Consider the following 22,223-nt stretch of genomic DNA (forward strand, 5'->3'; position numbering starts at 1 on the left):
GTCTAAAAGTCGAGCTGCTGCAGATGAGTCAATTGAGTATAGGTGCACAAACAGTGTATGAAGCACAGTATTATTGTATTGCACTTCTTTAACCCTTGTGTTTTTGTTAGATCACATTTATGAATGTATTTTTGTGATAAAATGCAACAAAAAAAGAATCAATTACAATCAAGATATGAAATAAACAAACCAAATATGAAACTAAGTTTTTATATCACTATTGATTTGTATCACCTTGAACTTAATTACAAATTGAAAACCCTCATTTATGTCTGCATAACACATCAGCCCCTTTGAACACAGACAATGCATGCCAGCCTATGTAGAGCAGAGTTTTACTTTGTCTATATATTTTCATATGTATTTCTTACACTTGATGCATGTATACTGTGTCTTCCTGTCCATCTCGGGTCCACACACATCGCAGCATTTATTTTTGTTGCTTACACCTCCCTCCAAAAACACGCAGGCCCCTCCGAATTAGTGGTAATCCAGAATGATTTTCTGGAAGGCATTCTGGATGAAAAGTTCAGAAGAAGAGTTGATGTCTTGCACATGAGTGGCCTCCATCCGTGTCGCCCCTGGTTGCATCCTTATCACATTGGCAGACATGCGGGGTGGCTCATTCCTGAGGCAAAAAGAGCATTCAATTTCACAAGTTTTTACATCCATATTTCTCCACTTGCTGGCTGCTGTGAGGCTGGGCCTGTGGCTGGCTGCTGTTTTTTGGAGCTGGCTGATCAATCTCAGCCACTTCTTCAAGCTCACTGTCAGTGTCTGAATTGACTGAGAGGTGATCCTCATATTCTGAAAAACTCTTCCTCTTTATCGTCTTCCAAAGCTTCCTTCTCTTTGAAAATCACGTCTGTTCTATCCTGTGTTCTGCACATAAAATGAACCAAATCCACAGAATCCAAGTTCCGCATAATTTTTGACTCTTTTATTTTTCACCTGAAATTCTGGCAGTTATCATTTCTTTTATTAATCTTATCGATCTTGAATATCCGACCATTTTGTCATTTCATTCCTCCTTGTGTGCCATGGCCACAGCTTGGCACCGGTCTAAAAATGGCCGTGCTTCTCCACGCTTCATCATCTGCGGTTTGTGTCAGACGCAGACAGTCATCTGGAAAGGTCAGAGCTCCGGTAAAAGATTTAAATCAACCCTCAGAAGAAATATTCCCCTTGACAGGCGGAACCTGAAAAACTGGTAAATAAGAAAACAAACAGAGAGTCGTTCCTCTTTCTTTAAACCAAGGACAAACTGACCATTGGATTTCAAAGCGGGTGTCATAGGTTGTGATGCATTAGAGGAGAAAAAGTATTTTAAATCAATACATTAATCATTTACTTTCATCTACGTGCACTTTGTTCTGTTATGTATTGTGTCAGTTGAAGATAAACAGAGCCACAGAGGATTAGAACCCTGACTACTTATTTGTATGTTTATATGAGGTGACATATTTTCTTTCATTCAGATCTATTAATTGTGTTTTCAGTTCTAAAATGAAGTGATCTTGGCACAGCTGCTAGTAACAGCATGTCTCTAAATACAACTTGACAGGGTCAATATGGCAACACAAACAGTTGGGCTCAGTTGCAGCTCTGGTAGAAACTGACATATGGTTGTTACTCTTTGATGAATCTTTGTGGTGCTTTTGTTGTTCTATATTCACCCAGATGTGAGACGCTACTGCAAATGTTTTCCTTCTTTAAAAGAAAATAAATCTATCTTATGATATTAATGTTGTGGCCACGCCTGTTGATGAATGTAGGAACTAAAGCACGTATTCAGCTGCTTTTCAGGACAAATGGGACCTTTGAATAAATCCTTTCTCTTTACTGTTTATAAATATGCTTAAAAAGATGAATGTGAAATAGGGACGCTTACAGCCAGGTCGATGTATCATAATATATTTGCTCACAGGGGTAAAGAATAATGAAACTATTTTCAGCTATAAAGCCATGCTTGTATAATATATCTGCTTCAAAGTGCTACAAAGCAAGAACTATTACAAGGTGGTTACTTTTTATAATGTTTTGGGAAAAGACAGCCATAAATACATGTAAGTTTTTTTGCTCTTTACTCCATAAAAAGCATTTATGATATGTATTCAGATTCTCTCTCTGTTTTGTGTATGTGTGGCCTTGCCCTCGTTGGTGGGACAGTATTGATTCCTGGTATTGATCCGAATGCGGGAGCAATGTCTTGTGATTTTGTGTTTGGTTTTCTCATCATTGGAATCAGATGTACTGAAACCCCCCCGCCCCTCTGCGATGCCCTCATTGTTATTGAGACACACTGTCGGCAGTTTGCATCAACTTTACACAGAGTTGAATCTGTTTATCGTTGAGATCACTCATTAAAGTAAACACGAGCATCAGAAGACTGGAACAAAAATTCGATCAGTGGGGCAGCCTCAGTCTTTGGGGAAGATCTATACTCGTCTGTGGCAGAGGAGGTCTGTGTGTGAGATTGGGCTGTAGGCTACAGACAGGATCAATCAACCTCATTTGGATATTCATGTGTAGAAGGCTATTAAGCGGCGAGCTCTACATGCACCTATAAATTCACATGAATCAAATCCACTTTGGCCTCAGGCAACATATGCAAACTATGACTGTTATGAGCATCAAGTTTGAGCATTAAGTACAAATACGCCATCTTGTTCATTGGGGCAACGTATGAGATAGAGTATTGTCCAGCAGCCTCTTTAACACTGCACATCTGATCTTGATGATCCATCTAATGAGTGCGTAAGAAGGAGTGTTCGAGTCTAGGATGCATTTAATTTGTTGTGGGAAGGCAGCAGTTAAGTACACAGTGTAAGTGTGTGTTTGTGTTTCTGAAATGTACAATACAGCTGTGCATTATTAGCATTGCAGGGATTTCAGTAAATTGCTCCTCTTGGGAGGGAACAAGTGAAGCAGTCGAGGTAAACAACAAGTACATATGTAACAAGTATGTGTCATACAGTGGCCAATGGGGAATGCAGATTCAATATATGCAGTCATGAAATATTGCCAGTGAGTCGCTGACGTTTTCACTTCTCTGCTGTGGATTTGAATCATAAGTGGAGTGTTTGTCAATGAAGAGAAATACAATGATTCAATTTCAACAACATGGTTGAAAAGATTGTGTTTGTGGTTTATTTAGCTCTTCTCAAAGACTCAGAATAAGATTTTGCTCAAGAAAGAAAGTAATGCTTCTTTCATACCCTTGACCTTCTTGGTAGAAGGGGCAATCTCCCATTATGCCAATATTGTTGTTGACTGACATTTTCGAACTTGTCTCAGGAGTTCTGTGAATCCCTGGTCTTTGTTGCTGACCCTGTATCTACTGGGTACTTTAGGTATAAATATGTATATATATATGTTTATCTTATGGTGAAAAGGTTAAAACAGGATTTGATTTGTCAAATTTTATTTGTGATCATGCTTTGATTGTTATCTTTGTTTTTTTTTGTACAGGCCTTCCCTTGTATATCCACAGGCATCTATGGTAAGTTTACTATCTTTTCTACTTTTTTCTCCTCTCACCGTTCACACGTTTTATGATGTGTACACATTATCACTGGATGACTGCTTGTGTGTTACAACTAGTGGCTATATGTTGAAAATCTTGCCATCAGGAGCAGGGGCTACACAACACTAATTGTAGCTACTATATTTGCAAGGCTTTGACTTTGAAGAAGAGCACAGTGTGAAGAAACATGCCAACCAGTTCTTGAACCATGTTGCATAAAGACACAACCTTGTACAAGGTGAACACAACCTAGACCCTGAACAATGCTCGTGCTCTCTCATGGGACCAGGCCTGAAATTCAATAACACATCGCAGGCAAAGAGGCGATACACTTATTAGAGTTAAACAAAGTCACATTGAAAACAAACTTGGATCTCATCGGAGTCATTAGCTGCTCTGATTGCTTTTAACAGCCAATTAAATTAATACCATTTTACAAGACAAGGTGTCTCATGGTGCAAACAGTTAAAATGCATTCTGGGTGATTGAATTGCAATGGGAAATAAATCACAGATATAAAGGTGCTTTAGACGTGTTGAGGACAGATTGTGATCCTCAGGCCAAACCAGCTCCAGGAGGTGGTCAGGGACACATTGTGACCACATTGAACTCATGTTGAAATGTTACTGAGTTGAACACACAACAACGACTTGGGGGGAAAATACAATATCAAATGAAATTGAGCAGGAAGCAGCGAGGAGGCTAGCAGCCATTAGCCAGTGAATATGTGCAGAAGTCCTCTCCTCAGTCAATAACGGCTGACATCTTCTGATTATAACAATAATGAGTGTCCCTGTGCACAGTGACTAGCAATTAACATTAAATCTTCACCTAGTTTCCAGCAACACTGAAAGAGCTGCCGACTTTCCTTCGGGGGAAGATAATGAAAATTAGCTCTTTAAAAAACATGTGATAATGGAACCCTACTTCTGTACACATGCTAGACAATTCAAATCCCTCCTATCATTAGTGGACTCCAACAGGCCTTCAATTTAACTTGGTACTTCCGTGCAATGATGGTGTAAATGAATGCAGCCACAGTTGAGTTATTTAAATGCACCGCTGCTAATTAAGAACTGATGCCAGGCTTTCCTGCTGAATTGCAAATTGCATGTGAAACATCAACCATGATGTAGTCTTCGTTTGACTTCACAATCCCCATGCGTGGGAGTCCAGAATTGTATAGCTCCTTCTGGCAGGAAAATAGTACCATACCTTATGTCAGTGATGGAGCCGGTCACATCCCCTTAGTCAAACAAAAAACATCAGCTTGTTTTTGTTAAAAAATAAAGGTTAAACTCAGTGGCAGTTGTCCATTTTGCCTATATACTGTATGTGCACACATTGTCTTACTGCATGTGCGCTACAGCTTAACATAAGACATTGGTTGGGAAAACTAATAAGCATATTCTGGAAATGGAATAATGCTCTCCTCATCCAACAAGAAGGAAGCTCAACGTGGGTTTTAGACTACGAATGTGCAGATGGAACAAACAGAATAAACCATGTACTCTATGTCTCCTGTAAAAGTTCATTGTGTTATGTATATAGGGTTGATTTTTACTGATTGTTAACAGGGTAAGCAGAATATTTAAAAAAAGCAACAATTTATCAGCCACATGGAAACATAAAAACCGAAAATGCAGCACACATGTGAGTTATTATAGCAACCTTCCATCTGTCCTCTGAAAAGTACCAACAAAGTGAGGTAATTTCCATCCTAAGACATCACTCTGCCTCCTTTCTCGAGCCTTTATTAAGACTAACTGGCAGCTGTCAGCAAGTAGCATGCTGAAATATTAAACATAATGTTACTGATTAGAATGCACTGATTATAGAGCCTGGCAAACTGTTGCTGTGCTCATTAGAAGAGCTTTAAACAAGCACCAGCAGTGATTTCCTTCACACTTTAGTTTTTTATTCACTCGCCACATTCTGGATAAAAAGTATACACCGCCTCATTAAAATCCAGGGTGCTGATATGATCTCTGATCGAGAGAAGATTTTCCTCTGACAATCTCACTGAATTAAATATTAATACCTATTATTAATATTAAATTAATATCCAATCATGGTGCACTATAGTTAGGAGTATTAGGTGCTATACGAAGGAAAATCACTGCAGATTCATGCAAACATTTCACCTCTCACCTCAAAGGCTTTTCCGATAAGAGGTGAAATGTTTTCGATAACCTCCCGCAAGCCTTTTTTTGTGCCTTCGACCCTGACCTATGACAGAGACGCTGCAGACAGTCAGAAGTTCAACAAGCTGTCTGTTTATTCAACAGAATGTGGAAACCACACAGCTGCAGGTCTTCATGCAAATTCTTCCCTCAGCAGAGTTAAACTTCCTTGCACGCAAATGGATACAATATAGTCCAAGCGGCCAAGAATCCTAATATACAACATATCATCTACTTTGTAGTGAGGCCCAGTGCGTGCAGTAAAACGAGCCTTTGTGCTTATAAATCACTCAGTGTTTATAATTATACACTCGGTGCTGGATAGAACACTTCCCTCCTGGGATATTGAACATTTTCCAGCCATCATTTCTTTGTGATTCGCACAGTTTACCGCACAGCAGCTCACCATTACCTCTCACCGCAGTATTGTCTGTCTATACCAGCCTTCTATATACAAAATGGGGTCTCAAAGTGTCGATGACAAGAAGGGTTGAAATTGTTCTTCTTTCCTATTCTTTTTTTTCCACCTCTCAATCTCTCCCTCCACCTTACTGGTTATTTGCCTGTAAAATGAATTGCCTCGTCTCATATTTCCCTCTCCTGAGTAGGAAAATTCCTACAGCACACTGCGCTCGAATTAGAACCTGTATTATGTGGCATTACCATTTTTCTGTTATTTTGCCAACAGAAAACTTTGGTGCAGCCCTGCGGTAATTATAAAAACTCGTTAGTTACTCATTAGTGCCTGGAAACGGTTGCAGATCCTCACTTTTTTGTTAGTCCCTGCCTCATTAGTGACTTAAAATACTGTTGTAAATCCTTAGGAACTCCTATGACTAACTATGATGGACAGTTTTAAAAAATGTTTTTTTTTAAAATAGGAAAATTCATGTAAAAAGCACATTTTGGCCTCTTGACAGGCACTTTTTACTGGTTGAGTAAAAGCAATAAGATGAATAGATCTATTTACAAAACTGATGCGTTGTGTTTCGGAGTGAAGCAGCTCTATTGTAGCGACACAAAGCTAGCCCAAGTGAATGAATGGGGCATGGGGGTCTCTGTTTGTAAGACGCTGATGAGGCCACTGCTCATTGCTGTTCACTGTGTTGCCGTGGGCCGCGTTGCCAGTGGGAGCCCGACACAGCGCTCCACCCGGCAGCCCCTCACTTCAAAGCGTTAGGCTGTACGGAGCCAAGCGTGCAGCAGAGGAGGAGAGGAGGGGGGAATTTAACAGCCTGTTCAATAAATAAACAGCTTAGCGCTCCCCATAACTGCATCTCCACAGAACAATACGGCTGATTAAGACTGAAGATCTTCTCACAGCAGAGGGCAAATAGAGGAGGGACTTTCAAAGGAGCTACGGTAAAGTGCAGCGCTGTGATGTTATTCTGGACCAGTCCTCCCTCGTGCCCCCTGAGTACAGCCATGTTCTGAAAGGGGCCCGGCTCTCCTGGCAGGTGTTTTGACATTTTCTGTACATTCCAGATAACCTTTAAGGTCAGCTTTCATTTCAGCTATGTAAACAAAAGCTTTTTATTGTGAAAGGCACATCTTCCCGATCTGGCCGTCTCTCTATCTGCGCGTCTCTGTAGAATACTCCCATAGCTTCATGTATGTGGACATAGGTATTCACCCAGGTGCTAGACTCACACACGTGTGTTTGACCCATTTACACTCTCATAGTGCAGTTGGGGAAAAAACTTACTGGGCCCCTAACATTGTGACAGAGAGGAATCAGGAACAAGTTATCCGAGACCTTTGTCCGGAAAAAAACAGATTTGTCAGCACTGCTAATGCTAATTGACACTCTCCCTCACGCCTCCATATTCCAGGAGACTCAGTCACTATTGACAGATGATGGGAGAGTGGGGAGGTTGAGTGTAGCAGGGGTGTGCAGGGGGTACCTGAGACACGTGGAAAGAAAAATGAGGGCTCACGCTGCGCTGACAGTCCAATCCCTCAGTCCGGCCCATTAGCCGCAACAGAATTTCTGCACGTATCGTGTGTCGGAGGTACCACCCATAAACAAACTGGTGCCCACCGAGGGCCATGGGGTCATCTGGCATGATAGAGGTTATTAAGTGCTGCCCCTGTTTGTACATCAATCACAGCCATGCAACCCGGGTATAAATGGATTATTCCTTCCAAGGAGGAGACACCTCTCAATGTCTCACAAGATCAGTGCCAAGAGTCCAACTACCTCAACTTAGAGAGGTCATATTCTCTTTGTATCCCTCTCTCTCCTGTCTTTCCTCCAAGACTTTCTCTCGTCTCTTTTAGTCCGTCTTTCTCCATTGTACGTCGTTCTCACACCGAGACACAAACATGCATGCTGACACAAAGGCAGAGATACTTGTGCAGACAGCCACACAGGTAAAAGATAATCCCATTTCATGATGCATTGTGGGCAGTTTAGCCCTGTGGAGATCACATCTTAGCCAGCGCTGAAAGAGCACTTTGCTGCAGCATTGTAATGAACTGTACAGTTTAGGAGGCGTCTGCAGAGATCAATCTTTAACAGGGAGCAGAGGGCTCACTGGCACGAAGCACAAGCAAGGACACGCGCTAACATTTACCTGACTGACGACATTTATATGGCGTGCATTTCAACCCCATCAAGACAATCCGAGGCTCTCTCACAGCAATGCTGCTGCTCAGGACAAATATCTCTCTGTTTCCTTCTCACGATGCACCTTTGACTCATCTGTCTCTGTGACGGATCTGAGGATTGTTGACGGAGGAGTTTTGCCACTGACTGGTGGCTATGGGAGATATCCGGATGTAATCCACCCGAGCTCTACTGGTTTGTCCACACTGCCATTCTACTGTATTGTCCAGATCAAGGGTGTCAAAGAGGTCAGATATTTTTCTTCAGCCAGCATCATGCTCGGCCTCTCCTCATCCCTGTCTGGGATTAGGAAGGTTGGAAACATTCATGGTGCCTTATCTCACGACAGTGATGGCTTCCTGCGAGCTAGCCAGAGATGGCCTGTAGGGAAGCCCCACTCCCCGTCTCTTAAAACCTAGGGTTTACCACGGGGAGCTTAGCCCAGCTGGGCCGGGTATTTCAAGGTACATAGTGGCAGCATGCTGTATCAGTGGGCAGCAGAGTGTGTGCTCAGAGGGACCCGGAGCTTCGTAGCCCATTTAACTAAGTCACACACCGTGCATTGTACTCAACACTACCCTTGCTCTACCATTTTCATGGATGAAAAACCAAATGTAAAAATACTTCCCACCCACAGGACGGTAGATTTAGGCCTTTGAGAAAATTGGTTGAGCATTAAACTTTTGTATATCACACACTCTTCGCAAATGCTTTTAAAAAGTGAAATGTCAGGTGTTAATTTTAGCATGTAGGACAAATCGTGGCGTCACCTACATGGAATGCTTCCAAGGAAGGTCATCATCTGTTGTGCCACAGAGGCTGCTCTCTTTCTTCCTTCCTCTTTTTCTGCTTTTCTTCCTCACCCAGCACCCTCCCATCCCTCTTTGTCTCTGTCTCCTTCTGTGGGCTGCAAAGTCGGTCATGGTCACAGCCCTGCCATGTCCCAGTGTTGGTGTAGAGAGGAGCTCCAGGCAATTTGACACCCACGCTTTGGCATCTAGAGTCCTGGGGCACAACTGTGTCCTCCACCCCGGGTCACCTCACCTCTCCTCTGGGCCCTAATAGGGTGACAACCTTCCTTCCCCTCCCTCGCCTCCCTTTGCAGATGAACACCTCGCAGTGCTGCCCTCAAATAGAGCCGCTCAACTGTTCTGCACCTAATGACTTCCCCCTGCTGCCTAAACCACAATTATCTACTCTGTGATATAATGTGTTGAAATGATTTTACACTGCCGGTCTGTTTTGACATGAATGTGGAGGGCAGCAGAAAAATGAAATACTATATATTATACATCTACTTACAAAAATTACTTAAAGACATTCTGTACACCAAAAATCTGCCATATGCATTTAAAAATATTCAGAGTCTCATTTTTATGTTGTGTTTCGGGAGTTTTTTTTCCAACCGCAGATTTCCAATGTTTACTGTGCTATTTCAACACCTGTGGGGAATTTACAAGTGTCAGATAGCGCAGCCCCAGGCTATTTACCACTTGGAGGTAGACAGCTCATCAAAATGAATGACGAGTGTAGCGACGTGAACTTGACCGACTGAGGGGAAGAGGAGTAGGACCAGCAATATGATTCCGGCCTCAGGGGAATAAAAGCTGTACTTGTTTTTTTTTTTCAAGTATTCAGTCAGCACATGTTTGTCAGACCTGGGCCACATAAGAAAATCTGTATTTGTTCAAGAAAGAAAACTGGGGAAGGGAAAAAGCCCTAAATAGCAGCAGTGGCATCCTCCTCACAGTATAAGCCCACTCAGGAGAAACTAAAGTGGTGTGGTGTGCAGTATCTGCTTACCCATACATTTGCAGACAAACAACGGGAATGTATCGCACAGACATGTTTTCAACTTGTTGACACACTTCTACTCGCTTTATCAGGTGCAGCTACTTCTCACTCCTTCCAAGCAGAGCAAAAACACCTTAGCTACACAAGTTTGTTTGTGAAAGTTAGGATATGAAATAGTTGCCATGTTGGCAAAAGGCAGAGCAATGGGCTTGCTTGTTCTCAAAGCAAAAAATCCCCCTAAGGCAGAGCGCACATTTATATTATTTTTCCTGCGCTCCAGTTCAGTGGATATTTTGGAACACAGTCTTCTCTCTCCAACTTTCAGGGAGTCACGACAGAGTTGTTTGTGATGTAGACTTGGAGCTGGTTCATTATGAACGGAGTAAACTATGTATATTTGAGGCTTTCACATCCAGAACATCCAAAGTAGCTCTGGTTTCTAGTTCCATATCAAACCCATGAAATAATATTTATAAAAGTCGCCAGGTTTCGTGTACAAGGGTCGATAAAGGTGTTTAGCTGACGTCTGAGAGAGCAGCCAGAGACTCTGTCTCTAGGTTGCGTCAGAGATTAGAGAGGGCTCTCTTTTTCTTCCTATTAACAAAGGTCCTACAGGCCTGAGATCATTGGAATAGAATATGTGAACTCTGTTGGAGCTTCCCTTTGGCCTAACTCACTGTGCTGACGAGGAAACTTAGACGAAAAAGAAGCTTTCGTTTAAAAGGAAATTACATAATTTTTGTATAATACAATTATTCTTGTGTAATTAAATTGTTATTTTTGATTATGACTTAAAATGTGTTAAAGGGATGAAATGATTGGAGGAACACCATCTGAAAATGCCTGGTTTATGTCTTCTCAGGTCAATTTTAGTGATTATCTTTTTCAAAAGATTCTCGCAAGACACACATTTATTGTGGTGAATCCATAACTGTTATTGCATCATTATTACTGTATGCAACACATTGTGCCACCTTAACCCTTTGTTTACAAAATACGTGACAAAAGCCCCCCTCCCCCCAATGGCTGCTGTGTTCTGCCCGGTGATGAAGTAGAGGAGCCATCAGCAGAAATAACACTGCACCACCTGAGTCCTCATCAGTGGCACTGCGCTGCACACCTCCCATCAGTGCGCCTCACTAAGACAAATCTCCCTGAGCCATCCATATTCCCAGCATAACAGAGTCAAGCCCAGCAGTGCAGGGACCCTGGAGGGTCTCCACCTCCTGAAAGATTAGCTTTCACTGAGCCCTCCACACAGCGAACGGAGCAAAACAGAAAGAAGAGGCGGCGTTGGGGGCAGAAGATAGTCAAAGTAAAACACTGAACATTTTCACTGCATGCTTAATTTAACATATAAAACAGTCAGCTCACTCGGCTCTTCTCTAAAGATTATTTTGTGAACACATGTAAGTGGATTGCGTTATCTGTGCTTATGGTGCTGTAACAACCGTGGCCAATGGAAGAGGGGGCAGTATCTGTTTCTGTTTCTCAGGATCTAAACGTACTTGGTGGAGTTGACAGGGACAGAGCGGTGCTAAGAGGAGACGTTAGGGGAGGTAAAGGTAGAGGAAACCGTCAAGGAGACAAACGATGAGAGAGAACTGCCGATGCACTTGAGCTGCTGCTGTTGACCTTGGGCCAATGATGATGCTGCTGAGCAGAGTTCTTCTGGCAGGCAGCCCCCAGCCGCACTGACCCCCTTTCCCCAGCTTTCCATCCGACTCCCTTTCTTTTGTTTGTATCTATCTATTCTACTTTCCTGTTATCTTTTTCACTGCCTCTCTAGCTCACCTCTTTTCACCTCTTTCCTTTTCAGACCTGCTATGATTAATAGGCATAGTTCTCAAATTAATAGAGCATTTGTAGAAACTCCACACTGAATAGATTAAAATGATTCAATGAGGTCTAATCACTTCTGGTACCATATTATTATGAATAAGGTCTGTCCTTATCTTTTCGAAAATAAATGTGGTTTCTAAGAGAGCATATTCAGGTCCTTGCTTCTTTAACAATTTACTAATTTATTCTATTTGTCAATGTGCTTACTTCACTGACACCTCTCACATTATACATTCTCTTCCTGAGCAGCTGGCCCTAGTCTCCACGGATCTAGTTTTCGCCTTCTCTTCATCTTCCACACATCTGTTTGTCTACGTTACCTGATGTGTGAGCTGAAGTGTCGCTACAGCTGCATATGTGTGCAAACAGATTTTAAAAGGAAACATCACCAGACAGAAAGTGATATCACTGCAAAGGCTAAGTGTGTTGGGGAGACAAGAGGAATCAGGTGACCTGCAAACTGATTTGGCATGCTGGATTAGGTTCTGAGCACGCAGCTCTCAGGGCGGCTTTTGAAGGGCAGGGGCCGTGAACTGGCCGTGCACTGTCTGCAGATACTGCCTAACAGAGCCGTAGGAGCAGACTGGCTGTCACCGGCGGCTGGTACGCGGCTCACATCTCGCTTCAACCAGAGCTTGAAGAGGAGCTCGGATCAGCCGCTCTCCTCTTCTCAGTGTAACTTAGCCACAAGGGGGAGGAGAAGAAAAACAGAGAGAGAGAGAGAGACATCAACACAGGAGGGGAAGAGGGTAGATACAGTATATCTTGACTGCCCTGGAAATAGTTATTGAGAGGCTTTGGCAGAAAATCCGGAAATGTAAGGCTTGATCCTTGTGGCCCTTTATTTTTCTTTACATCCGACTCAAAGGGGAGAGGTCGTTGCAGTACTTGTAAGCCTGTTTCATAGGTCATAGAATGTTACAGTTGTGGCAATGACCCAGAAAAAGAAAAATATTTGAGAATGCAATAACCAACAGGTTACAACTGAGGCATGGCCCTTGGATCAGTTGATGTGGGTTGAAATTGAGGTCTCGACCTCCTTCGTTAGAGGAGGACTGTGTCTGCCGTAACCGGCGGTTCCTTCTGGAGGTCAAGGGTTACAAAATGGAAGAGCGTCTACTTTAAGATCCTGAATCAGGTCAGTCATGAGTGACTGGGAAAAAACGGGCCGTGTTTGTGCGCTGGCTTGTTGCATAGGACATGCAGTGTTATGGATGTACTCGTAAGGCAGCTTCAAACTTGCCCCAGGATTTATACAGAGGCGTTAGAGTAAACTGCTGTCATCAAGTTTTGTGAGAGGCACAGAGGACCAGACGCAACCATAATTACTTTGAAATGAAAACAAGTGAAACACTACTTTGTGACAGAGTAGCAGATTGTCAGCGCTTTTGGTAATGGCATATATACTCCCGACTGTAGCAAGGCTAGCCTCAGGGCTTTTATAGTCAATAGCTCACTCTAAGTGTTGGGGCTTTGGAAGTTCACCACTATGGCTGCAAATGATCTCGACATCAGCATCCAGCCATCTCTCCTTAGCTGGCCTTATTAAAAATTAAACACATCACAATCGGTGTGTTTGCGATCGATACCTCGTGTTGGAGCGGTGTTTGGGTTCCCGGACTGCCGCAGCTGGTGTGATTAATTCGGTCATTAGCCACACTAGCTTCTTAGCCACACTAGCTCCACTACATTTTAGCTTTGGCAAACTGATTCAATTTGACAGTGGGAAGGTCGCACATCCAGTGGAATTTTCCTCGTTAAGGTTACAAGTATACAATTCTGATGAACAAGGTGTAATTACATATGTTTATTTATATATGAAGGGTGTGTGTGTTACCACCTTGTTCCCAGGATACACGTGTGTATGTGTCGTGTTCACACAGTGCCTCTGCTAGCTCACGTCGACAGCGGTTTATCCGACAGCTGGTCTCATCTACAAGAGACAAGCAGCTTGTCTTGCTTTTCATTGATTTAGGAAAAATACTGTTACCTGTGGAGAAAGCGGTTTGTCTGTTTGTTTGCCTGTTCTTGCAGCTGCATGCTGTACACAACTGGTATTGACAGTTTTTTTTTGTTCTTTCTTTCTTTCTTTGCATAGGATTTCCCAACGAGCCGGCAGCTGAAATCGCTCTGAACACAGTCAAAAGCTGGATTGAAGAGAATCCTGATAAGGTAAGACATGCCAGGATCATGCCTGTTCAAAACAAACAACTGTCGGAAACTATGCATTTGTGCAGCCTCCGTGCATCTAGTACCTTTGTTGATTTGAAGTAAATGGGGGATTATTGGACCACAGCAGAAACACAGAACACTAATTCCCCATGCATCTCCGTATCAGACCTGCCTCGCTTGATCAACCATTTAGTTTGTGGTCTGCGTGCATGTCAAATTAAAAGCCAGTCTGAGACTAATCAGGCCTTAAATGGTCTGTTGACTATTCAATTGGCCAATGCTGAGGAGAGCTATTAAACCCAGAAGAACATATACACATATGTTGAAAAAGTCTGAAATTGTATTTTGTATTACGAAAAATTGTAGCCGTGCCTTCTAAAGGCTAAAAAGCTCATATAGCCTATGAATATCCAGTCATCATACTTGGTGATGCGTTGTGCACACACAATTTACTTCGCGAAAAACATGCATAAACACAATCAAGTGAACAGCAGGAGAGTTCATGGAATCTGACAAATAGACAATCATCGTAAATGTTAGTTATCAGGTGAGTTGCCACAGAGTCATCATTTGAAAGAATAATCACAAAGAGATGAGATGTATCCATCTCCTGGGTGGGGAAAGTGAAATGGACGTGTACATATTCATTTCAAAGCCACTTTTGCAGAAGATTGAGCTGCATGCTGCTGGAAGAGCCTTTACCACAAAGAAGGCAACATCACTGTCTTATTATCCAGAAAACATATAACGGTGGTGCGGGATTTTAGAAACAAACCTAGTGGAGGGATGTGGGTCAAGGAGAGAAACCACACATTTTTCGGTGCAGATCTAGAATCGGGGGGTAAAACCAGGAAAGATTCCAGGATGGCTTTCTTTAACATTGCAATACCATTTCCCCAAGGATTATTTTAATAGGTCTTGATAAAAAAAAAAAAACAATTCCGGCATGTTTTTGTAACTGATATCTATGAGTGTGTGTAATGATTTAGTGCAGCTTGATTGAATTTAACAGAGACCGTTGGGCTTTGATGGAGGTATATACCTTCTTATTATGTCTAAACAATAATTAAACAGGTTAAACCCATCATTAAACTGATATCATGACCAAATTAGAGCTAGGGCTAATTTGAATCAGTTATGAGTTACACAAAGCTTTTACCGCAGAATGAGTATCCTACACAGCATTAAAACCCCATACTGATCTGTAATACGCTTTAAAATGGGTATTTATCACCTTTATACGTTTTCATTAACCGTTATAATGAAAGAGTTTTGCCCAGTGGTCAGGAGGCTGTTTAAGGCTTGCTGTTTGTGAGTCCGTTTTCTTGATGGTTACCTTCAGGGGTCACCTCTGTTTACTGTGCCACTGTTTATATCCGTCACCGTGGATCGAGGTGTTTCTAAAGCTCACAGCTTGAAGTGCTGCAACATCCCTCAGCTGGTGTTATGGACGCTGTGAACAGACAGCCAAATGATACCGAGCTGCCGGATGACTTTGCAGTGGATGTGCTGTGTTTTTGCCACACTCGCTCTCCGCCTGCTTATTGCTGTAACATGCACTTGGGGAATCCATCAACACTCTGGCGTGAAGAAGGATTTATATAGCTTATTGCTGACTGTAAATAACGAGCTAATGTGCAAAGCTGACTTTTGTGGTTGTGTTGTTTCACATCCAAGATTGCTATTTACCATAGAGAGGCTGCGCTGTCGCACATTAGAGACAATTTTGCGATGCGCTGAGTGATAGCTATCCCTGGTGTGGGGAGATCAAGTGGAACGTATTACAATTCATGGAGTACGGTCGACGTCTGTGGAGGCTTCCCTGAGCACTGTTTGGCAAAGCTGTGGCAGCACAAGCAGTTCATCCTCAGCTCTGACTAGACCAGGACTGAGAAAGCTTTTAACATGATCAAAGGGAATAAAGTGGTACATTTTGCCCAGAAGCACAGCGATATTTCCTGTACATTGGAAAAAAACCTTCCAATCAAACAGCAGATCAACACACTGAAGCAGGAGGTCCTCGCTCTAATTTTCAGTTCATTATCTGTTGCTTAGTGCTTATTTACCTCTGGTGCATCCCGAAATAGATTTATATGTTAAAAAAAAAGATTCACGATGTTTAAGATATGTCAGTTCAGTTCTTATCAGACAGAAATATGGAATTTAAGGAGGATTAAGATGAACGTCTGGTATCATTCCATAATGCCTGAAGGAGCGGAGTGATGCCTTCTCTGTCAGTTACGTTAACATTTAGCTGCATGCTAAATGTTAAGATGAATGCCCGCTGCTATGTTTGATATGTTGAGAAATCCAATTTATCACTTCAGCGTTTACTCAATTGACACATCCCGTGTTGACATGATTAATAACCGACACGTTTCTGTTTCAGGCTGCGTCAACTCAGTGTCAAATTTATCAGCCGACAATTGTTTACTGTGTGTTCTGGTCTCACCAGGAGCTCAGAGTCAATAAAGACATCCATAAAGGCCGGCTTGCCCGTATGGTGATGTGCAAGCATTTGTTTTAAAACCATGGCTTGCAAAATGTCAGTGTTGCTGCAGCAGCTCATACCCCAGATTGCACACAGCTTTCCAAAGATAGAGGCAGAATGAGAGGTTTGAGGCCCAGTTTATCATGCATGCAACAATAGGACTAGATTGCTCCGCTCGCTCACCTCCAGCTCTTTGCTCTTGGCCCCGAGGAGCCAGTGTTGTGGGCGTCCACAGAGGCGAGTCATTTCAGGGCCATGATAAGGGCTCTGCTTTGGGGAAGATACTGTGCTATTGTGGCTGAATTTCAGCACAATGGGGCTGGCTGTTGATCTAACGCACACTGGGGTGGCAGAGAACAGGCCACGGGCCCCCTCCGCCACCCCGCCCACCCCAGACACACACTCACTTACACGATAGCATTGTCCGCGCATGTCCATCTGTTAATGTCCGTGCACGTGTGGCACCCAGTTGAGATACATGTGCATCTGGCAGGTTGTGGTTGCACACAAAGCGATTGAACTGTAGTTGTCCACTGATTGAAACGTGTTCACAGGAGGGTCCGGGGGTCTGCGGACACTGGCACGGTGCGTTTGTGTGTGTGTGTGAGAAAGATGGAGAAAGAGGAAGGGAGAGAAAAGGGAAGAGGACACTGTGATTGATTGGCAGTGAATCTATCTCCCAGGCCAGCACATTGTGGCCCTGATGCACTCACCAGCGCATAAAGGGCCCCAGTGCCGGTTGAAATTTCCCTCTAAGAGCACCTAGACTTCCATTGTGGAAGAAAAAACAGCCTGGCCATGGTCAGGGAGAACGGATCCTTTAATCTAGAGAGACTCGAGCACAGGAATCATCCGTCAGATCACAACAGATGAAAGAATAAGGGAGGTCAACCTCTGCTTCCCTTTATCCTCTGCACGAACAAAAGGAAAAGAATATGTGTAAACAACAGACCAGGAGGCTGTAATGTCTTCAAACATGTATAAGGGCTTGCAGACACAGAGCCTGTGACAGCCCCCCCACACAACCAGCCCTTCATATGGTGGTGCAGCAGTTGCCTCCTGGTCACAGGATACTCGCCCCTCCAACTCATCTGGCTTTGGTTTATTTCTCATTTTCAGATCTAATTTGGTTTAATTCAGGCTTACATAGGTTTAATCTGCAGATGAAAAATGTGGTCTGACACTTTATTTGGCTGCCACGGATGTGCTCTGGATGGCCAAGCTTTTTAATGAAGCGCTTCGAGGGCCAGGGAGCCCAGCATTACTGACACCGACTGAACACTTGAGACAGATTGGGAGTCTGTAATAAGCTCTGCTGCACTGCGCCGCGCGGACAAAATTGATGTGTAGAGATTTCACCTTTCAACATCTCTCTGGTCCGGGCTTTAGTATTAAGCACTGCGGTGTGCCGATGACACTCCCAAAACAGGTGTTTACATCCCTTTCGCTGTTCTCTGAATGATCTGTTTACCTTCGTGGCATTTGTCATTTAAGACGCCGGATAATAAATTTTATCTCAAGCCAAGTCTGGAGACTTAACAGTGATTTGTGACAAATGTCAAGTGACTATTAGGAATAAATACAGTATGTTGGATGTTTTTTTTATGCTTGTTTTTTCTGTGTGGATGGCAATCTGTTTACGAGGCCGGGTTTTGGCAGCTGCATCGTGACAACATTGAGGCATTCATCGTCATTCAGCTGAATAAGATGGATGTGCGACACTATCAAGGCTATATTGTGCAGCTCACCTAAGGAAAACGTGGATTGCATTTCCTGTCTATTGTGACCAGCTTTACTCCACAAGCATGACAAGCAAACAGTGAACTACGCATGTGCTCCCTGAGCTTGTTTATCACCTACAGTACAATACATGGTGGTTAAAATGATGATGAATTACCTCAGAGACCACAAAGAGAAAACAGATTCAAAGTCCCCCTTGCTTTTTCAAGCTAGTCTCCGTTCCCGTCGCTGTATTTTTCAGTGTGAGGTTTATTGTACTGGTCCTCTGAAAAGTCTGAAACAAAAAAAAATCTTGTTGTAATAATGCACATGTCCTAATTACAACCAAGTGACCATTTGGTTACTGGTTAAGTACTTCTCTCGTGGGCTTCTAACAGCAGCCCGTGGAAGTTGTTATTGAATAAATTTGTGATGTGCATGTTTACAGCACTTGTTGTTCTATTGCCTTGCACCAGAAAATGTCTGTACATTCCCTTGATTACATTCAGAATACAGATTTCTTGATTACACTTACTGCAAACATGAACAAATACTATTCCTCTTGAGGATTCCGCTTTAGCGCTGAAGGATGTTTAAGTATCATATCTGTGGGGAAACCAGACACGATGCTGATACTTTAGACAAAACAGTACCATCATGATTTACTTAGATGAGAGAAATTTTGTTTCTCACAATCCAGGAGACTTCGGTCGCTTTTCTGACTCAGAAGAGGCTTGTGTTTGGCCACCCTGGCATTAAGCCCTTAACCGTGGAGTGCTGTACTGTTAGTGGTCTTTCTGAAAGTTCCTCATTGGGTTCTGTATCACCGCTGTTACCAAAGCTCCTCTCCCCCCAATCGCTCAGCTTGCCCAGACGCCTTGATGAAGAGTGCTGGTTATTTCAGACATTTTTCCATTCTAGCACCATGGAGACCCAATGGTTTGGACACCTTTAATGCAGGTGGACTCAAGACAATCAAGGTGTAGCAACCACTCAAATATGTTCAAGAGAAATGGGAGGCATATAGTCATAGCAAATGGTTTGGATAATAGTACCCACACATTACACATATCCAAATACACAATTAGATTAGAGTGTGAACTGAAACCTCAGTAAATTCAGCTCAAAGTGATGAAAGAAGTCCTCTGTTGGTAAACTGGGAGCTATTGGAACAGAAGTTAACACTAAGTGGGGCGGCACTTCAGCTCTCTGCTGCTGCGTTGCCTCTTCATGGTGTTTTTGTTGTCGAGTATCCAATGCAAAGCCTTTGCCAAGTGTTGCATCTGCAGCCGGGAGAGGCACAAATTTGCTCCGCGCGTGCCTCAAGGATGCTGATGTGCCGCTGATGGTTTGTGCAACTGGCTTGGTGTTCAAAGCCACCACTCGCCTTTTGAAGTCAGTGTCTAGCCCCTTTGAATCGTTTGTTGTGACTGAGGGCATCAGGGAGATATGGCCGGATCAGGAGCCGAGAGCATGACTAAACACTTGGCTCTACATGCAGAAACTGTATTGTCTGGTGTCAATGGAGGCACACAGTTCGACCCCGGAGATGTGTGTTTTCTCTTCAGACTCTGTCAGACACCTGCTGATGTGGCCATAGAAAAGCGGGTTTGAATGCTTTATTAGTTTTTCTCTGTCAGAGAATTACTTATCTGGCACCAATGCATGCCATGTAGTCTAATACATTAATGGCAGCCATTTGGCCCAAGGCAGCAAAATGGGGATTTTATGACTTTTATGATCTGAGGATTTTATTATCTGGCTCACTCTGGGTAATGCGATGCGTGCTCTTTGATTCCTTTAATCCCAGGTGGGTGTAGTTAAATACTACATGTTCAGTGTTTGAGATTTAAGTTGATTGGGATCCATTTTCTGAAGTGACGCTAGTGGAAGGTGTTTCTTAAATAAATATTAAATATTTCGCTATTAGCGCTTAATGTTATCTGCAGAAGGAAAAGCAGTTTTGATTGACTGTCAACATTAAAGATTTTTTTATAATGAGCAGCAGATGCTACAGTATTTTCAGTGTTTATCTTGATAAGTTTGTTCGACCTCTTCAGTGGAATCCTCTGCATGAATAGGGATTAAGCCTACCATCTCCTTATCTTCTCCAACAACTGGTGTTGCTTTACTCCTGGCAATTGTGGAATGATCACCTTGTTCTCTGATGTAAGGTGACTTTGAAGTCCTCAGTTCTGAACATTGAATGCTCTGTTGTGGTAGAGTACTAAAATATAAAGCTTTGAATGTTATCATTGTGGCTGTTATTCCAGAGTTACCAGACAAGCACGAAACACTATAAAACAATGCATCATTTGTCTTTGTAATACAGATATCTGGTGCTTTCTTGAGACATTATAGGACTTTCTTCATGGTGAAAAAGACCCTGATGTTAAGTTGTTAGAATCTGATCTTGCTGCCTCTCCAGGTGCTCTTGTGCCCATGCACTCAGTGCAGCCACTGTGCTGCACTCTAACACCTGGACAGTGAGATATGATGCCCTCTGAGTTGAGGTCTCTCTGTTGGCACACACACTTTAGTCCCACCTCCACGCTTACAGTGCTGGAACAAGCTATCTTAATGACATGCTAATTGATTTAGTGTAGCACAGATAGCGCCGGGCTGGCACACCGTGATAAAGCAAGAGTGGCTTTAGCTATAGTGTTTGTGAAGAGGACAGGAAACTCATCAAACTACCACCTTGTTCTATTCGCCTCTATTTTAGCACAATTTTACAGTGTCACACCCCAGGCTGGAGCATGGAGACCTTTACCGTGAAGGTGTTTTGTGTGTTTATAGTGTTTGTGTGTTCAGACTGTTTGGTATAGGCTCTCGTAAGTACAGTACATGACCCAGTAAGCTCATTTTAAGACTGCCACAAGTTCAGACAACACACACACAAACACACACATACACTCACACAGACATCAGACACATACACAAAATCCTCTGCAGTGTTGACACAAGAACATTCATCACAGCCATTAATTATGGAGTCTATCTATGGCCTGCAGAAACAGATAGTGATGAAAACATTATGACTACTCCACTGTCCTCTCACTCACTTGTGCTGACATTAAGCCATAAAGTCTGGGACACTCAAATAACCTTGGTTACTATTCAGACTGTAATGAGCTGCTTATTGATGACTAGGCGCAAAGAAAAACACTAATTTATGAAATTAATATGTACAGTTAATTTTATTTCCTATAAAAGGATTGAATTGGCCCGCTGTGATCATTTATAACATCTGTAACAGTATTCAATCGTAATCACCAGCTCTATTTGAATACCTTATTTTCACATGTTTATATTTTTTTTAAATGTTATTAACAGATTTTGTAGGCCTTCTTTAAAATTGTATTTGTTACCGTTTTTGTGTGTTTTTCAAGAAATAATGCTCAGATCTTGATGAAATCAGGCAGAGGACTGACGTCTGTGAGTGTGTGCTGTTCCTTGCAGCTTGATCGAATTTAAGGTGACTGTTGAGCTCTGGCGGGGGTTTGCCATTCAAGGTCAATTTAGTGCCGAGTTGCTGTATTGCCCACAGTGAAAGAATTAATCTACATTAACAGGAGAAACGTTTTGGCGAGTATTAATAGGTAAAACATGTTAAGCCTTGGCTTTTTATGTTGCATTCACTCAATAAGCAACATGATTACTCAATAATCAGAAGTTAATTTAACGTACAGATTTTGACCAGAAAACGATGGGTTATGGGTAGTTGATAAGCTTCAATGTGAAAGAGTTCTTACCGTAGCTCCCACAATTTCTTGTTTTCTTACCAGTGCATGTTTTCTAGCACCTGCAAAATAAATTTGAACATTCCCAGCTTTCTGTTTTTAATTTGAAACATTTTATCTGAAAAGTCAAAGACACAAACAAATA

General features: G+C 42.6%; 1 protein-coding gene across 3 annotated transcripts in view; it reads left to right on the plus strand.

The window, feature by feature from the left end:
* The window catches only part of macrod2 (mono-ADP ribosylhydrolase 2), a 423,714-nt gene that overhangs the window by 323,145 nt on the left and 78,346 nt on the right, over positions 1-22,223 (plus strand). For all 3 annotated transcript variants that reach the window (XM_061086919.1, XM_061086920.1, XM_061086921.1), the window contains 2 exons: positions 3,472-3,502; positions 14,052-14,125. In XM_061086919.1, coding sequence (XP_060942902.1) covers positions 3,472-3,502; positions 14,052-14,125 — 105 coding nt within the window. The remainder of the gene's footprint in view (positions 1-3,471; positions 3,503-14,051; positions 14,126-22,223) is intronic.

Source organism: Limanda limanda, chromosome 15 (assembly GCF_963576545.1).
Source record: "Limanda limanda chromosome 15, fLimLim1.1, whole genome shotgun sequence".
Lineage (NCBI taxonomy): Eukaryota > Metazoa > Chordata > Actinopteri > Pleuronectiformes > Pleuronectidae > Limanda > Limanda limanda.